The sequence below is a fragment of the Bolinopsis microptera genome, chromosome 8 (genome assembly GCF_026151205.1).
Source record: "Bolinopsis microptera isolate Bmic1 chromosome 8, MBARI_Bmic_1.0, whole genome shotgun sequence".
Taxonomy (NCBI): Eukaryota; Metazoa; Ctenophora; class Tentaculata; order Lobata; family Bolinopsidae; genus Bolinopsis; species Bolinopsis microptera.
The window spans coordinates 12,961,180-12,977,617 of NC_087079.1; the positions used below are offsets into that span (position 1 = coordinate 12,961,180).

Sequence of the window (16,438 nt, forward strand, 5' to 3'; positions counted from 1 at the left end):
TATAAATCGCAGGTGCAATATTGATAAAGAAGACGGGTGACGGAAGTAAGAAGTTCAAGGGAGCCTGGGACTCTATCCACGTTGTGGAGGTCCAAGAGAAGGTAAATAGTCACGTGCTCCCATTATTGCGCTGTTTTTGTATGATCTTTAATTCTTCAGAACGTTGTAGATTCTTTAGAATTCTTTCAAAAAGTATTAAATGATAAAAATAAAATAATTATTGTGGGGATTGTGTGATGCAATCTTTATCGTGTATGATCTCAGATCTGCTCATATAATATTAATACATTTCACATGTTTTTTTCAGTCTTTAAGTCTTGTTTAACATATATATATTGCAAGTAAGATTATTTGTAATGCTTAACATATTCCATTTAACGCATAAAATAATTAACATTAGCTTAATTCATAACATTAACATAATTCATGAATGTACTACAGTTACACTAAAAAACGTGTGGAATTCACATCAAGACCCAAGATAGTGAACTGTTAATGTTTGTATAATATTATGTGACATAATAAAACATTACTGCAGTATACACATTTTACAATTGCAGCTACAAAGTACAAGTGTATGTTTGTATACATCACCGATATTATAAAGTCACCTTGATAAGAGTGAGTAGGTATTACGTTATCTGACCAGATGTATTTAGTATCTAATGTATTTCAGGGCGCAGGTAGAAATGCACACTACAAACTGATATCCACTGTGATGTTGTGGCTTCACAATTCTCGACCTGAGTCCGGCACTATGGACCTAGGGGGCTCCTTATCAAGACAGGTAATGTATAGATAACAGTGTTGTTAATGTATATTGTATATACTGTTAATACAGTGTATGTAAAACATATGTTAATGTTGATAACACTAACAGTGTAACCTAAGCTAGGTGTTCAGTGACTCAGTTTACACTGTACAACCTAAGCTAGGTGTACAACCTATGTATACACTGTACAGTGTACAAGGTGCACATGCAATTTACTAGTGTCTAGTATGGACATTCATTTTGGCATTCATTTTCAAAGGGTGCAGGTGATAGTTTTTAGTGTAATAGTTTTTTAGTTTTCTTGATCACGAAAGTTAAGTAACAGTAGAAGTATCAGTAGAACTGTAGAAGTAAAAGTAGAATTTACGGTAGAAGTAAAAGTAAAAAAAGAAGTAGTTGATTGCATGAAAACACGTACCATTCAGTGTTTTAAAACAGTCAGTAGAATTTTATTTTACCAAATAACAGTCATTTGCCCTCAAAGTAATTGAAACTTGAAATTGGATACCTTAAACGGTTATAAGTACCTGGAACCAGATTTGCCTTGTAAGAACTTTCAATCTGACCCTAAATAATACCTCATACCACAGAATATTATTAGTAAGTTATATGTCTCTTATAAATTTATATTCCTACCAAACCCCTTAGATTTAATTAATACAATGCTTTTGGACAAGAAGGGAAACACACAACGTGGCTTGAAATCTTCGTAAAACTACATCATTAGAGCTTGTAAAAACAGGCAGATTTAATTAATATTTTCTGATGGAATATATCCATTCTAACTCAACATGTAATATCCATCATAATGTGATATGCGATATCACGTACCAAATTCTCCGGTTACTTATTGATTTGCTGTCGCTTTCACGTTATGTTGGCTTTACTTAAGCGTACTCAACTTTAGTTTCTTCAAATTATTCGAGGAACAAAGTTATCGTCGTGTTGAATAGTTAATAGTTAATAATAGTTAATAGTACTATGTTTACATTATGCACTGAAGGGGAATCCTAGGAAGTTTCTTGAACTTTTAACAGGTACCCCTTTTAACAGTACCCCTCCTCATTTAACCCTCAATTAAATTTCCTATCATTCGGCTGAGTCGACCGAGGAGATCGCATAGATCCAATGGATCCTTAGCTACTCCCTAGACTAGGTGACACTGGGATTCAAACCCTGAACCTTCTGCGCAGAAGGCGGATGCTCTAACCACTTGCACTAGGCCACCTGAAGATGTTGTTCTCATGGTTAATTGTAACCAATATATTCAAGACATCATCGGCCGATCGGAAGATTGGTTAAAAACTCAAAATACGATTGGACATTACCATATTTGGTCAATAACTAGAGATTTCCCCTACCCATGTGACACGTCCAGGTTTAAATACAGCCCAAGTAATTATCATGTCTCTCTAGTGAGAATCTACAGAAAGTATTCACCAAACATGGTATCGTTCAATCGTCTTTTCAACTGGCTTTTCGACCAACCTTTCAATCGAGTCTCGACCGATAAAGAAACATGTATAATTACGTAATGAATCTAAATAAGATTAAGTGATCGGGAAGCACCTTAAAAGGATTCATTAATATGTGATCTCATTTTTTGTTCACTTAATTTTGGGCTTTAGCCCAGATTTTGTATCTAATTTGGTTATACTAAAGGTGCATACCGTGTTACTTGACCATGTTGCACAGTTAGGAAGTAGCCCACAACGTCACAACCCCTCCATGTTGCACAGTTAGGAAGTAGCCCACAACGTCACAACCCCTCCATGTTGCACAGTTAGGAAGTAGCCCACAACGTCACAACCCCTCCATGTTGCACAGTTAGGAAGTAGCCCACAACGTCACAACCCCTCCATGTTGCACAGTTAGGAAGTAGCCCACAACGTCACAACCCCTCCATGTTGCACAGTTAGGAAGTAGCCCACAACGTCACAACCCCTCCATGTTGCACAGTTAGGAAGTAGCCCACAACGCGAACGTCACATCCCCTCCATGTTGCACAGTTAGGAAGTAGCCCACAACGTCACAACCCCTCCATGTTGCACAGTTAGGAAGTAGCCCACAACGTCACAACCCCTCCATGTTGCACAGTTAGGAAGTAGCCCACAACGTCACAACCCCTCCATGTTGCACAGTTAGGAAGTAGCCCACAACGTCACAACCCCTCCATGTTGCACAGTTAGGAAGTAGCCCACAACGTCACAACCCCTCCATGTTGCACAGTTAGGAAGTAGTCCACAACGTCACAACTCCTCCATGTTGCACAGTTAGGAAGTAGCTCACAACGTCACAACCCCTCCATGTTGCACAGTGAGGAAGTAGCCCACAACGTCACAACCCCTCCGTAACGTATGCGATTCAGAGCTTATATCTAATTACAGTGAGTTCTTACCAGGGGTGTGTGACATGTTGGAAATCATATAAACACATTTAAAATTATTAGTGATGTAATGTTGAGTTGTGTGTTATATTTACCTTATTTAGACGTTTGTGAGGGTTTGCAGTTCAGAGTTACTAATTTTAAGGAGGTAAGATTTGTCACTGCAAACTAGTGTTTATTGGTCGTTATCTTAACCTAAACTTTATTATAGAATATATTATGTAGATATCGAGATGAGTTTTTAACATTGTAGTGTTCAGTAGGGAGCATCACGGCTCTCGACACTCAAAGTGAAACAAGGCAAATGACTGATGAAAACTAAATGAAATAATCGACATTTTGGCACTTTTAGAGCTCAGCATATCATTTCAAACTACCGTGTATGTTTAGCAAAGTTGGGGGCCAGCCAAGACCCTTGTAATTCATAATCAGCAATCTTAGTAATATAAAAGGCCAATGAGTGGCCTTTTGTCGAGAGCCGTGATGCTCCCTATTAAACATTACAATTCAGAGAGACTGCTGTAAAAGACACTGGTAAGATTTGTCATTACAAACAAGTCACACATTCCTGCTTCACCACTAAATGTGATCTGGAATGTAACGAGAAACCTGGGTATTGTATTTCATTAAAAGGATGGTTTCGAATTTTAAATCCATGTGTAAAACAACCTGTCCAGTGTCCAGCTACCAGTTAGCCGCCTGACTAGTTATTGGTTTATTAAGCAATATGCTCTCTCTACTCCAATCTACACTTTCCTAATAAGGATCTCTTTTCTCTTCTCTACGTTGCAGGAAATACTTCCACCAATGTCGCAAGTTACAACATTACGTGTCCTATTAGCAGTAAACATGGAGATACACATCACCTGACCAGATGTACAGTGTACACTGGACTATTGAGTATATCATATACACTCATTTAGTTGTGTTATTTAGTCGCATTGAATATGCGACATTTCTGATGTGTTCTGATCAGACTCTTGTCCGGGTAAGGTCCAGTAGCATATTGTTCTAACTCTAGTCCGAACACTGATCAGAAAGCATCTGACATTTTTAACACAAGTTCACTCAGATCACACGCTTACACTCACACTCAGATCACACGCTCACACTCACACTCACACTCAGATCACACTCTTACACGCACACTCACACAGATCACACTCAGACACTCACACACAGATCACACTCTTACACTCACACTCACTCAGATCACACTCAGATCACACGCTTACACTCACACTCACTCAGATCACACTCAGATCACACTCAGATCACACGCTCACACTCACACTCACTCAGATCAGCTATAATCTGATAAAAGGAGCCTGTGCACTGTACACACATACCCCCTGATTATATCATGTAGCAGTAGTGCTACATATATATATTAGTTCATCAGGAGTAATGTTTCTCAATATTCATCTGCGTTTTATGCTTCAATGTTATGTGAGGGCTCTGAAAACTAGATGAGCAAATATACTAATAGTAATTATATTACGTAGTTAAACTTTAAAATTAGCATAACTTTGTCATAAGATCACTATGATCTATAGACACTAGTTGTTGATCGAATCTCTATTTCTATTTTGAATAAAGGAGGATTTAAAAGACAGAATTAATGTAAGATTACATGCCCTTACATCCATTATTTTATGAGTAATGCTATTGAAATGCGAAGATGGAGCATTTACAGTTTCATACAATATGTAATCACTTAATTGTTCAATTAACAAACCAATTATATCAAATCTACAATATCTACAGGCAGAGAAAGACGCGCCAGTGACGGACATGTCATCCCACATAGTGAATATCGGCCAGATGGTGGAGAAGATGGAGAACAGTATCAGAAGCACGTTGGATACTATCTACTTCGGTAGGACACGTGACATCATGAACGAGACCAGATCTCTTGTCGAGTGAGTAATGCATTTAAGTACCACATTTACCATAGTTACCATAGTTACCAAACTAGTCTAGTCAGTAGTCACGTACCTGGTTTGTGTACTAAAGTCTAGTCACGTACCTGGTTTGGGTACTAAAGTCTAGTCACGTACCTGGTTTGAGTACTAAAGTCTAGTCACGTACCTGGTTTGGGTACTAAAGTCTAGTCACGTACCTGGTTTGGGTACTAAAGTCTAGTCACGTACCTGGTTTGGGTACTAAAGTCTAGTCACGTACCTGGTTTGAGTACTAAAGTCTAGTCACGTACCTGGTTTGGGTACTAAAGTCTAGTCACGTACCTGGTTTGGGTACTAAAGTCTAGTCACGTACCTGGTTTGGGTACTAAAGTCTAGTCACGTACCTGGTTTGGGTACTAAAGTCTAGTCACGTACCTGGTTTGGGTACTAAAGTCTAGTCACGTACCTGGTTTGGGTACTAAAGTCTAGTCACGTACCTGGTTTGGGTACTAAAGTCTAGTCACGTACCTGGTTTGGGTACTAAAGTCTAGTCAGTAGTCACGTACGCGTACCTGGTTTGGGTACTAAAGTCTAGTCACGTACCTGGTTTGGGTACTAAAGTCTAGTCACGTACCTGGTTTGGGTATTAAAGTCTAGTCACGTACCTGGTTTGGGTACTAAAGTCTAGTCACGTACCTGGTTTGGGTACTAAAGTCTAGTCACGTACCTGGTTTGGGTACTAAAGTCTAGTCACGTACCTGGTTTGAGTCGGGCTAGTTAAGTCAGCATATAAAGTTGTTAATATTTGTAGATTAAACATTGATAAGATTGGAGGTCTTCTTAGTTAAAGTTCCTTACATATTATGATCATTATATCTGAATAACGCACTGGTTATATTTGGAACTAGACCATATTTGTTTTGACACATGCTTCTTGTAAACATTCCAACAGATAAAGAACAAACATCATATGTTAATCATAGTTTTTATATGGTTGCATTTATCTGGTTTTTTAAATCGAAACATCACTAATTGTTAGTGGTAATTTAATGATATTTAGTAAATTCCATTCCCCATATTACAGCCTGAAAGGAAAGGAGAAGATGGACAAAGTCAACAGACAACTCGCGACCGCATTGGCGGAGAAGAACAAGAAGTCTGCGCAGTAAACCATGTACAAATACCATGTTCAACTTCAACACTTCATACACTATACACGTGTTTATACAATGTACACGTGTATAAAGTGTACAATGTATGAGTTATGTAGCAGAACATGTACTTCCAATGTTGTTTACTTAGTAGTGTCTCGACCAATGAAGTGACTTGAAAACTCTCCCGCCTCGAGGAGAGACTCAATGTGAAAATAATGCATTTTACGCTTTTTATACGCAAAACCTGTACTTTTGTTAAAATATATATAACCGCATAACATAATACTGTGATCTGACATTGAGTTGTTTAGTGTTTAACGACGAGAAGCACTAAAGAGTAGAAATAGTAGGCGGTGTATTCAATATCCTTTAATCCTACTAGCTACCATTTCTGTAGAATTCAGCTTGGAATGTTCTTATGATATTATGTTTCATAACTGCTGCTAGTTTCGTAATACATAAGTAAAACGTATTTTGTACACAAGTTTAAACCTTTTTTGAGAACATTTAGTATGATTTTATTTCCATTACTCGATTTCAAGTGACGATATTGGTGATATATGTTATATTAGTGATGCTGAGGATATAGTACAGAGGCAAGTACATTAGGAAGGGGTTAAGTGATCAGTCAGACAAGTTTTGAGGCACATATTATGTAGAATATGAAATTATAAGTGTCCATTTGTTGTGTTAACTAGTTTTAATTTTTGTTTTAATATTCGATGCGAGTGATTTTTATATTGCATTCATTTAACACACATGCGCAAAACCCGATTTCACGTTTTTTAAACGTGAAACATCTGATTTTACCGAGTTAGTTATACCACTGCAAGTCCTTTTATTGTCAAAAGATGTTAGGTGTGTTTTAAATATTCATCGTTCATTCGAACAAAACGTTGTTTTCGTAAGTTGTGCTATTTTGTAGAGAATTGGGATCATGATGAAGCAAATTGACCATTAATTCAGCTATCAATTCGATATAATTCAATTGTTCGTGAATTGTACGGTTTTATCAATGGCTTGATCCACTTGAAATTATAATTAAATGTGTGAATTTGTTTACAGTGCTGTTTTACTGCTTCTTATAATCATCTACTTTTGATGGAATTGGTATATTATTAAAATGTAGACATGGATCGAAAGGGCTGTTGAAAAGTGTCATCCGCGATCAATACAATTTAATGGCATTCTCCTTTACAGATAAGATTGGTATGTCTTCTTATCAATTTGAAAATATCTAGATAACAGAAAGTATCGGCAACTAATATTGAATACATATGGCACTTTTTAATAGCCCTTTTTATCCATCTATCTACCGGCCAATTGATCCACCAATGATATCACATATAGGTCACCCTCTTTGTTTCACCTGTTGTAACGATTTTACGTGTGGGAGTGGTCAAACAAATTTACCAATTTCTATTTCAATTTCAACTTATGTTGATTGTTGACCAATGATAATGACTAAGATAGTACATTACCAACTGGTTTGACCGCTGAGAACATGTTTTATGTTACTAGGTTGTTGATGTTTTGTTGCCATAAAAGCATGCAGAAGCACCTAGTTAAAGTGGGGAACGTATCATTCTAACATTCTTTTTACACCAGTAGTAGAATTAAATTGATTATCTAAATTGAACAAATACTCTTTTCTAGCGATGGGGCTTACATTGTCAACAGTATTTAACAAGCTCTTCGGAAAGAAGGCCATGAGAATCCTCATGGGTATGTTTATATTTTCAGTTTTACACTGTTTAATCAGATCATATTGTGTAACAAATAATTTCGTTAAATTTCAATCCTACATTTTAACCCTTTGCCTACAAAAATAACCTAAGCCTATAAACAGATCATCTGTAACCTTACACGATAATTTCACTTTTCAGTGGGGTTAGATGCAGCAGGTAAGACTACGATCCTATACAAGCTGAAACTCGGAGAAGTAGTGACCACGATACCCACCATTGGTTTCAATGTAGAGACCGTGGAGTATAAGAACATCAGTTTTACAGTGTGGGATGTCGGCGGTCAAGACAAGATCAGACCTCTCTGGAGACATTATTATACAAACACTCAGGTAACGTTTTAGGAAGAAGTTTTGCGTTATTTTGTTGAAATGTGGCGTACTTAAATACTTAAAATTTTCAAATCACTGATACCGAAAACTATTAGCTTTTTTCCCGAATATAGCGAACATTTTAAAGGTTCAAACGTCTTAATCCCCATTAGTTATTATTATTTATGTGCGTAGTTACGATACGTAAGGTTACATTCTATTAAATTCTCATGTTATTCATAATTGTCATAGCTTGCTTGTTGTTGATTTGTTTTTTATAGTGCAGAATACGATACAAGTAGGCAGAGTAGATTATAGATAAGGGTAGATAAGGAAATGTGTATTTATTTCGGCGGAAGTGAAAGGCTGACATCTAGTGTACCAATTCATGTAGGCTGTAGAAATCAATGTGCAGGAGCGCTGCGCGCGTCAGTGTAGAACGCTGAAACGGTGTGCTTTTTTGCTGATATCTGTGAAAAGTGCATGTAAACGGCGTTTTGTATAACAGGCGTCAGCGCGCGCACGTGAGTCTATTGAGACGTTTGTGTTGATTGAATAGCTGTACATTAAAACAACAATGCCACATAGAAACTGTACACGTAATCATATTAGGTTATACTTAATAGAACTCACCGTTGATTGCCTCTTGCGACTGAAAAGTCTCGTATTTTGTGAAAGTGCTGAAGAAGTCCACAAACTGTGTCCAAATATCGATCGCATCGAACTATTAAGAATAATAGAGGTGTGATCTCATAGCACCCTCCTATGTAGCCTCCCTTTTAAAATAAAAAGTTCCTCACATTGACCCCACCAGGGAATCATCTTCGTAGTGGACAGCAACGACAAAGAACGTTTAATAGAGGCTCGGGAGGAGTTAGAACGAATGACCCAAGAAGATGAGCTGAGAGACGCTATCCTTCTCGTGTTCGCCAACAAACAGGATCTTCCCTCAGCTTGTTCTGTTGCCGATGTGGCTGACGCACTCGGTCTCCAGGGAATGAAGAACAGACAGGTAGGACACTATTTCAATACGTTTAACTCAGACTTGATCGTCTTCAAACTTTTAATGATCTCAACAGTCGGGTCTCTAGATAACGTTAAATCATTTCAGTCGAATTTAAGGCATCAAGTTTTGTCCTATTGGCCCCAAGAAATATTTGTACCGATGTTATGGTAGTTTGCAAATTTAAAACAAGCCCGTATACATGGTATATTTAACTTTAACTCATTCCTTATTATTTCAGTGGCACACCCAAGCGACCTGCGCAACATCTGGTGACGGTCTCTACGAGGGATTGGACTGGCTCTCCGCCGAAATGGCCAAAATCTAAATCACAGCTTTTATCTATTAGTGCATTCTAAGCCCCCGAAACGCATTTGTTTGTTAAACCGAAGACTGTATTCCTGAATAAAACAGATTAGTTTGAGCGTGATTTTCTTTTTCAGAAGAATGTTATAGTTTATCATACTTGAATAGTTAAATAGACTATCTCTTTGGATCACTAAATAACTTAAATTACGGTAAGCATCTCAATTTGCCCTATTTTTACGAATTTAGTTGAAACTATTACTGTATCACATTGGTAGTTGGGTTACCGTTCTTGATAGGCCATCCTTTTACGATTTACAGAGTTAACTTTTGTGGGTCATGCTAAGTTTAAAGCGAAGTGTTCTGATTTCTTTAAATGAGGAACTTGATAATCTATAAAATCTATAAAATAATAGAGCATGGTGAGCTCTTCGCAATGTCGATCTGTATAATAATTCTATGTAGATTAATAAATTTGATATTCAGGGTTTATTATGTAATAATGCCCGCTCAGTGCAGTGCACGGCGGGACAATCATTATTCACTTTAGAATTAGACATTCTGGGATCTGTTTTGTTTATCGCATTGTAAGTTCAAATTGAGCTAATCGAGCAGTTAGTTAGGGTAGTGACGTCACATGTCGTGCTTTAATCTGAGAAAATTGTGTTTACTACGGCACCCCCAATTTATGTTTCTGTTTGATTGTAAGTTCCAATTTGAATTTATTTATTTTTGATTTTATGACAAGATGTGGTATTATTTGGACTCACATTTCGCACATTGGGTTTGTTTACGAAGAATCAAAAAGCATTTAGTTAAAGCTTAGAAATAAAACATGAAAATATCTATTGTTAACATATATAATTATATATATATAGGGGGGGGGGGTGTCACGTCCGTCTATGTCCGCTTGTCTCATAGAATCCAAAAAGGACAGGACATAGGCGGACATAGGCGGACATAGACGGACATAGGCGGACATAGGCGGACATAGGCGGACATAGACGGACATAGGCGGACATTAATGGCCTGGACACCTAAATTGCTAAATAAAATGTTCAATTTTTGCTGTTATAGGGGGATCATGTTTTTTGTCCGTTCGGTACCCTATATTTTCAAAACGGACAAAAAATAGAGCGGACAAAAACGGACAAAAATGGAAATAACATTTAAATGCTTCCTCCTCCTACTCTTCCTCCTCCTCCCCCTGGGTCTTCCTGATCTTCCTCAGTCCTCTTCCTCCTCCCCTCCTCAGTCCTCCTCCTACTCCTCCTGACTCCTCCTCGTCCTCAGTCCTCCTCATCAGTCCTCAACAGTCCTCCTCCTCCCCAGTCCTCCTCCTCCTCCTGAGTCCTCCTCCTGGGTCCTCCTCCTGGGTCCTCCTCCTCCTCTTCATCCTCCTCCTCTTCCTCCTCAGTCCTCAGTCCTCCTCAGTCCTCCTCCTCATCCTTCTCCTCAGTCCTCCATCCTCCTCCTCAGTCCTCCCCCAGTCCCCCTCCTCCTCCTCCTATTCAGTCCTCCTCCTCCTCCTCCTTCTCAGTCCTCCTCAGTCCTCCTCCTCCTCCTCCTCTTCCCTCTCAGTCATCCTCCTCAGCCATCCTCCTCAGTCCTCCTCAGTCCTCCTCCTTAGTCCTCCTCCTCCTGGGTCCTCCTCCTCCTCTTCATCCTCCTCCTCTTCCTCCTGAGTCCTCCTCCTGAGTCCTCCTCCTCCTCCCTCTCAGTCATCCTCCTCAGTCATCCTCCACAGCCATCCTCCCCAGCCATCCTCCTCAGCCATCCTCATCAGTACTCCTCAGTCCTCCTCCTTCTCAGTCATCGTCAGTCCTCCTCCTCAGTCCTCCTCCTCCTCCTGGGTCCTCCTCCTCCTCCTCCTCCTGGGTCCTCCTGGGTGTTCCTGATCCTCCCCAGTCCTCTCCCTCCTCCCCTCCTCAGTCCTCCTCCTACTCTTCCTCCTCGTCCTCAGTCCTCCTCATCAGTCCTCAACAGTTCTCCTCCTCCCCAGTCCTCCTCCTCCTCCTGGGGCCTTTTCCTGGGTCCTCCTCCTGGGTCCTCCTCCTCCTGGGTCCTCCTTCTCCTCCTCAGTCCTTCTCCTCCTCCTCCTCAGTCCTCTTCCTCCTCTTCCTCCTCCTCCTCCCTCTCAGTCATCCTCCTCAGCCATCCTCCTCAGCCATCCTCCTCAGTCCTCCTCCTGAGTCCTCCTCCTCCTGAGTCATCCTCCTCAGTTCTCCTCCTCAGTTCTCCTCCTCCTCCTCCTAGGTCCTCCTTCTGGGTCCTCCTCCTCCTCCTCCTCCTGGGTCTTCCTGATCCTTCTCCTCCCTCTCAGTCATCCTCCTCAGTCATCCTCCTCAGTCATCCTCCTCAGCCATCCTCCTCAGCCATCCTTCTCAGCCATCCTCCTCAGTACTCTTCAGTACTCTTCAGTCCTCAAAATGTTTTTCCGCTAATATTCACCAATGTCCGCTAATGTCCACCAATGTCCATCCAAGTCCGCCAATGTCCGTCCGGGTCCGCCAATGTCCGTCCGAGTCCGCCAATGTCCGTCCGAGTCCGCCAATGTCCGTCCGTGTCCGCCAATGTCCCAAAAAACACGTCCGTTGTCTCATAGAATCCAAAAAGGACAGGACATAGGCGGACATAGACGGACATGACACCCCCCCCCCCCCCCTATATATAAGGTATCCCTACGTTCAATCTCTTAAATTTTCCGTAAAGCAGATGTTGGCAGCGGGGAATGGAACACGCTGCTGCAGACAAATTGTAGGCCACGAGGAGTGGATTTGGCAGTTAGTTAACCATATTACGGGTGATACTCGTAAAATATTTGCTCCAAATATTAGTGACCGTCGACGAGTCCAAGTCCAACTCGGCGCGCGTCTTGGTAGGTTATAAACCTACAAGTACAAGCAGTTATTATTAGCTGCCTGACTCTCTAACATTTAAATGTCATCATTTCGCCTGAAGCGTTGATTCACGATGTCAATCCTTCGCATCTCGCCGATCTGCATCTGTGGTTGCGAGAAGAATTATTTGATGCGCGGCGCGACCCAGTAGTACATCGCGCTACAACCTGAAGCGGTACCGAAATAGAACCGACCTGTCAGAGAAGATCTGGTCCTTCAAAGACCGTAAGTTAGAATTCAGGATCGAATGGACAATAATCAGACGTGGACACGGATACAGAGCCGGCCAGAACAGCTGTTATCTGTGCACGTCTGAGAAATTAGAAATCTTACTGTTTTGTTTAAATTGAGCTAATCGAGCAGTTAGTTAGGGTAGTGACGTCACATGTCGTGCTTTAATCTGAGAAAATTGTGTTTACAACGGCACCCCAGATTTATGTTTCTGTTTGATTGTTAGTTTCAATTTGAATTTATTTAATTTTGAATTTATTGACAAGATTTGGTATTATTTGGACTAATATTTCGCACATTGGGTTTGTTTACGAAGAATCAAAAAGCATTCAGTTAAAACTTGGCAATAAAATAAGAAAATATCTATTGCTAACATACAAGGTATCCCTACGTTCAATCTCTTAAATTTTCCGTAAAGCAGATGTTGGCAGCGGGGAATGGAACACGATGCAGCAGACAAATTGTAGGCCACATTATCAGTATCCTCCTTATGCTTACAGTAGCACCTACCACTTTGTCACAGACGCACAGCTAGGCGTGTGAGGAAAAAACGTCCGAAATTTCTTTCGAATAACCAATAATGAATCAAAAGGGGCGGTTTGGATGAAAAATCTTTCAAGGTTACCAAGTTAAAAATGTATTTAGATGGCAGCACCATTGCTAATGTAGAAAAGCTATGATAAATCAAGGACAAGATGACTATTATTGCATTGCCAATCGCTAATTTAGCAAATTATTCTCATAGGTGAACTTAATTTAATCAATTCGAGATTGAGATTCAAAAATAAATACTGACTTTGTTTAAAATATTTTATTACGATGGCAAATCAAAATGTTAATTTATAAAAAGCAAGGAGCTCACAGCAAACGTTAATCTCTGACACATCCAACTCAGGGTATGAATTTAAAATTAAGTTAGTCTCGACTCCAGTCCTATGTTGAGTGGAGTCATGTCTCCATTCTCCAAGTCCGAAACTTTCGTGCTCAAGAAGATTTGAAACAAGGAATCGCTTCCTTCCGTCCACTTGCAATGAGTATAGGCGAGAGAATTTGAGGATGGCGTTGGAGAGAGAGAGAACTTAACGAGGAGTGAATTTGGCAGCTTGCTGTCTGACCCTCTTATCATACTCTGCTCGGTTCTGGGTGAAGATGGTGTAGGCTTCTGCTTGAGCTGGGTCTCTTATATTGGGGGTGTCGAGCAAATCCTGAGAGGATGTTTGTTGTTGAGTTGTATGGACCGCTTCTTACATAAAATCGAATATGTTCTGATGATAGTATGCACATATGTACTATTGACGGGACCGTTCACATATTGCATAAGACAGAAATTTGAAAATTTTTAAGCCCTTTCCCCTTCCGCAATCACTATTACAAATCACGCTAGCGTATTAGTATTCCCAAAACCACTTGCCCTAAGTTACTAGTTACTAGTAACGTAACATATGAGCTATCACCAACCTTATCTTTGGTGACTCAGTGACTGTCATTATACAGTCGGCCGGGGGCTCAGTCATGTGTATAATTAGGATTTTCTAATACCTCTCTAAAATACTGATTTTAACTAACCAAATTGTGGCTGGACGGGGATCATCGTTTATTAATAGGTGTTATTCAATGGGATAAATCAGTAACTTTTAAAGGGGTTGCAACGGACTATAATACGCGACTAGGAACGGGCTAACTTATTCGTAGTTCTTAAGATTTTAAATTTGGTGGGGGTTCACAAATTATGACTCTAGTGATGCCTTCTCTAAACCCCCATCACACCCCATGATGTGGTGGTACCGCGACAATTGACCCCCCGACAATTGACCCCCTATGTAATTACACTGGGGTCAATTGTCGCGAAATCTAGGGTTGGGTTTAGTACGAAAATTGACCCCCGACAATTGAACCCCCGACAATTAACCCCCCGACAATTGACCCCCTATGTAATTACACTGGGGTCAATTGTCGCGAAATCTAGGGCTTAGTACGAAAATTGACCCCCCGACAAATGTAATTAAACTGGGGTAAATTAATCTGGTTAGGGTCAGGGTTAGGGTCAGGGTTAGGGTTAGGGTTGGGGTCAGGGTCAGGGTCAGGGTCAGGGTCAGGGTCAGGGTCAGGGTCAGGGTCAGGGTCAGGGTCAGGGTTGTATTAAATTATATTTTTGGGGGTCAATTGTAAGAGGGTCAATTGTCGGGGGGTCAATTGTCGGGGGGTCAATTGTCGGGGGGTCAATTGTCGGGGGGTCAATTGTCGGGGGGTCGATTGTCGGGGGGTTAATTGTCGGGGGGTAAATTGTCGGGGGTCAATTGTCGGGGGGTCAATTGTCGGGGGGTCAATTGTCGGGGAGTCAATTGTCGCCCACCCGATGTGGTAATCATTACCACGTGGGATCGTTACATACCTCGTAAGCTATTTCATACCCCTCTTATCTCAGTAAGCCACTTAAATAATACATTATAATAACTATTATACGTTACAATAGCTATTGTGCACAAATTACACTAGTAGGCTAATCCAAACACATATCTTGGCACCCTGCCTAATTGTCCGGTATACAGGGTGGTCATTTACTCTGGGCCACCCTGTATATTCTGATCTCGATCCTGGAGCTATGTGGTAAGCTTTCTCCCTAAACCAAAACCAAATACTCCATACCCCTAACCCGGGCTAGCTTTCGTTAAATGTGGAAAATCCCCATCTAACTATTATATTGTACAGGTCACATTGTATCGAGAATTCTATAGCCTTCAGTGACATTTGTGATATCGAACCAGTGGGAACCCTCTTACCAAATCAGTCGTCATATCACAGCAAAACTTTATAGCTTTCCCTTGCCCAGAAAAACTGGTTGGGTGTAGGTGACTTTTTCAATTGCGCATCTTGATTTAATCTACATTTCTCCCTCACCTGAATTCCGAGCAGTATCTGTTTGATTGTCACCGCTGGTCTCCAATCCTTCTCTTCGTCAAGTAGTGACAAACACACTGTCGGGAAATTATCTCAAATAAATTAATTATCTCAATTAAATATATGGGATTTGTGAAATGTAAGAAACCCCAGACTGTAAACTACCCAAACTAGGAACAATTAATGAATTAACAGCAAAGGTCACACCCAGGACACTATTTCGGTGAAGAAATATGTTAATCGGTAGAGATTCAGAGTACGACAATACAAATAGTCGTACAGATTTATAAAATAATATCCGTAGTTGCTAAGAAACTGTAATTAATTTCCCTCCTACCATACCTGTCCCAGACGGGTAAACGTTAGGGTGGAATAAAGGGGGCTCGAACTTGCACTTGGGTGGCGTTGTGGGGTAATCGTCTTTAAATATCATCCTCAGCTTGTACGACCCACCGTCCCACGCAGTAGACTTTTTACCTGAATACATTATACATCATGTGATGCTGAAGTACTAGAACTGCAATATTCTATTTTTAGACATTACAGCAACTAACCAAAAACAAAACAAAACTGGTGAAATAAGGAGTGGTTTTACCTGGTATGGAGCATTCCCAATTCATGAGATTCAGAGTTCCATCACTGTTTTTAATTGGCTTAGCAACGAAACCGAATGGGTGATCTTTTCTCCAGGCCTTTCGTTCCTCTTGCAGTCTACCCAATGCTATACCCGTCATATCCTACTAAAATCAGCGGGTTAGAGAGAAAGAACAAGCGTGCTACCGCTAAATTGGTCTCAGCGCGCAGTAAAATCATTTATTTTGGTAGAAA

General features: G+C 40.4%; 3 protein-coding genes across 4 annotated transcripts in view; 2 read left to right on the top strand and 1 right to left on the bottom strand.

Moving 5' to 3' along the window:
• Window positions 1-7,278, top strand: part of LOC134819687 (F-actin-capping protein subunit beta-like) — a 34,767-nt gene extending 27,489 nt beyond the window's left edge. For both annotated transcript variants that reach the window (XM_063829771.1, XM_063829770.1), the window contains 4 exons: window positions 13-101; window positions 677-787; window positions 4,926-5,080; window positions 6,147-7,278. In XM_063829771.1, coding sequence (XP_063685841.1) covers window positions 13-101; window positions 677-787; window positions 4,926-5,080; window positions 6,147-6,231 — 440 coding nt within the window. In that variant the 3' untranslated portion in view covers window positions 6,232-7,278. The remainder of the gene's footprint in view (window positions 1-12; window positions 102-676; window positions 788-4,925; window positions 5,081-6,146) is intronic.
• Window positions 1-10,328, top strand: part of LOC134819690 (ADP-ribosylation factor 4-like) — a 55,399-nt gene extending 45,071 nt beyond the window's left edge. Inside the window, exons 2-5 of the mRNA XM_063829773.1 lie at window positions 7,871-7,941; window positions 8,103-8,293; window positions 9,087-9,284; window positions 9,517-10,328. Coding sequence (XP_063685843.1) covers window positions 7,875-7,941; window positions 8,103-8,293; window positions 9,087-9,284; window positions 9,517-9,603 — 543 coding nt within the window. The 5' untranslated portion in view covers window positions 7,871-7,874 and the 3' untranslated portion in view covers window positions 9,604-10,328. The remainder of the gene's footprint in view (window positions 1-7,870; window positions 7,942-8,102; window positions 8,294-9,086; window positions 9,285-9,516) is intronic.
• A 2,712-nt stretch (window positions 10,329-13,040) lies between these two features.
• LOC134819211 (SUMO-conjugating enzyme UBC9-A-like) lies at window positions 13,041-16,351 on the bottom strand. The gene is made up of 4 exons (XM_063829020.1): window positions 16,206-16,351; window positions 15,953-16,087; window positions 15,611-15,687; window positions 13,041-13,917 (listed from the first exon to the last, which is right to left on the bottom strand). The coding sequence occupies exons 1-4, from the start codon at window positions 16,342-16,344 to the stop codon at window positions 13,792-13,794; spliced, it is 477 nt and encodes a 158-aa protein (XP_063685090.1). The 5' UTR covers window positions 16,345-16,351; the 3' UTR covers window positions 13,041-13,791.
• Between the last annotated feature and the right edge of the window lie 87 nt (window positions 16,352-16,438).

What these genes read in the sequence shown, in the direction of transcription:
- LOC134819211 (XM_063829020.1), bottom strand. Translation starts at nt 16,344, where the DNA reads ATGACGGGTATAGCATTGGGTAGACTGCAAGAGGAACGAAAGGCCTGG. An exon ending in TTGGGAATGCTCCATACCAG is followed by an intron (nt 16,088 to 16,205) that starts GTAAAACCACTC and finishes TAATGTATTCAG; the next exon opens with GTAAAAAGTCTACTGCGTGG. An exon ending in AGATACTGCTCGGAATTCAG is followed by an intron (nt 13,918 to 15,610) that starts GTGAGGGAGAAA and finishes ACATCCTCTCAG; the next exon opens with GATTTGCTCGACACCCCCAA.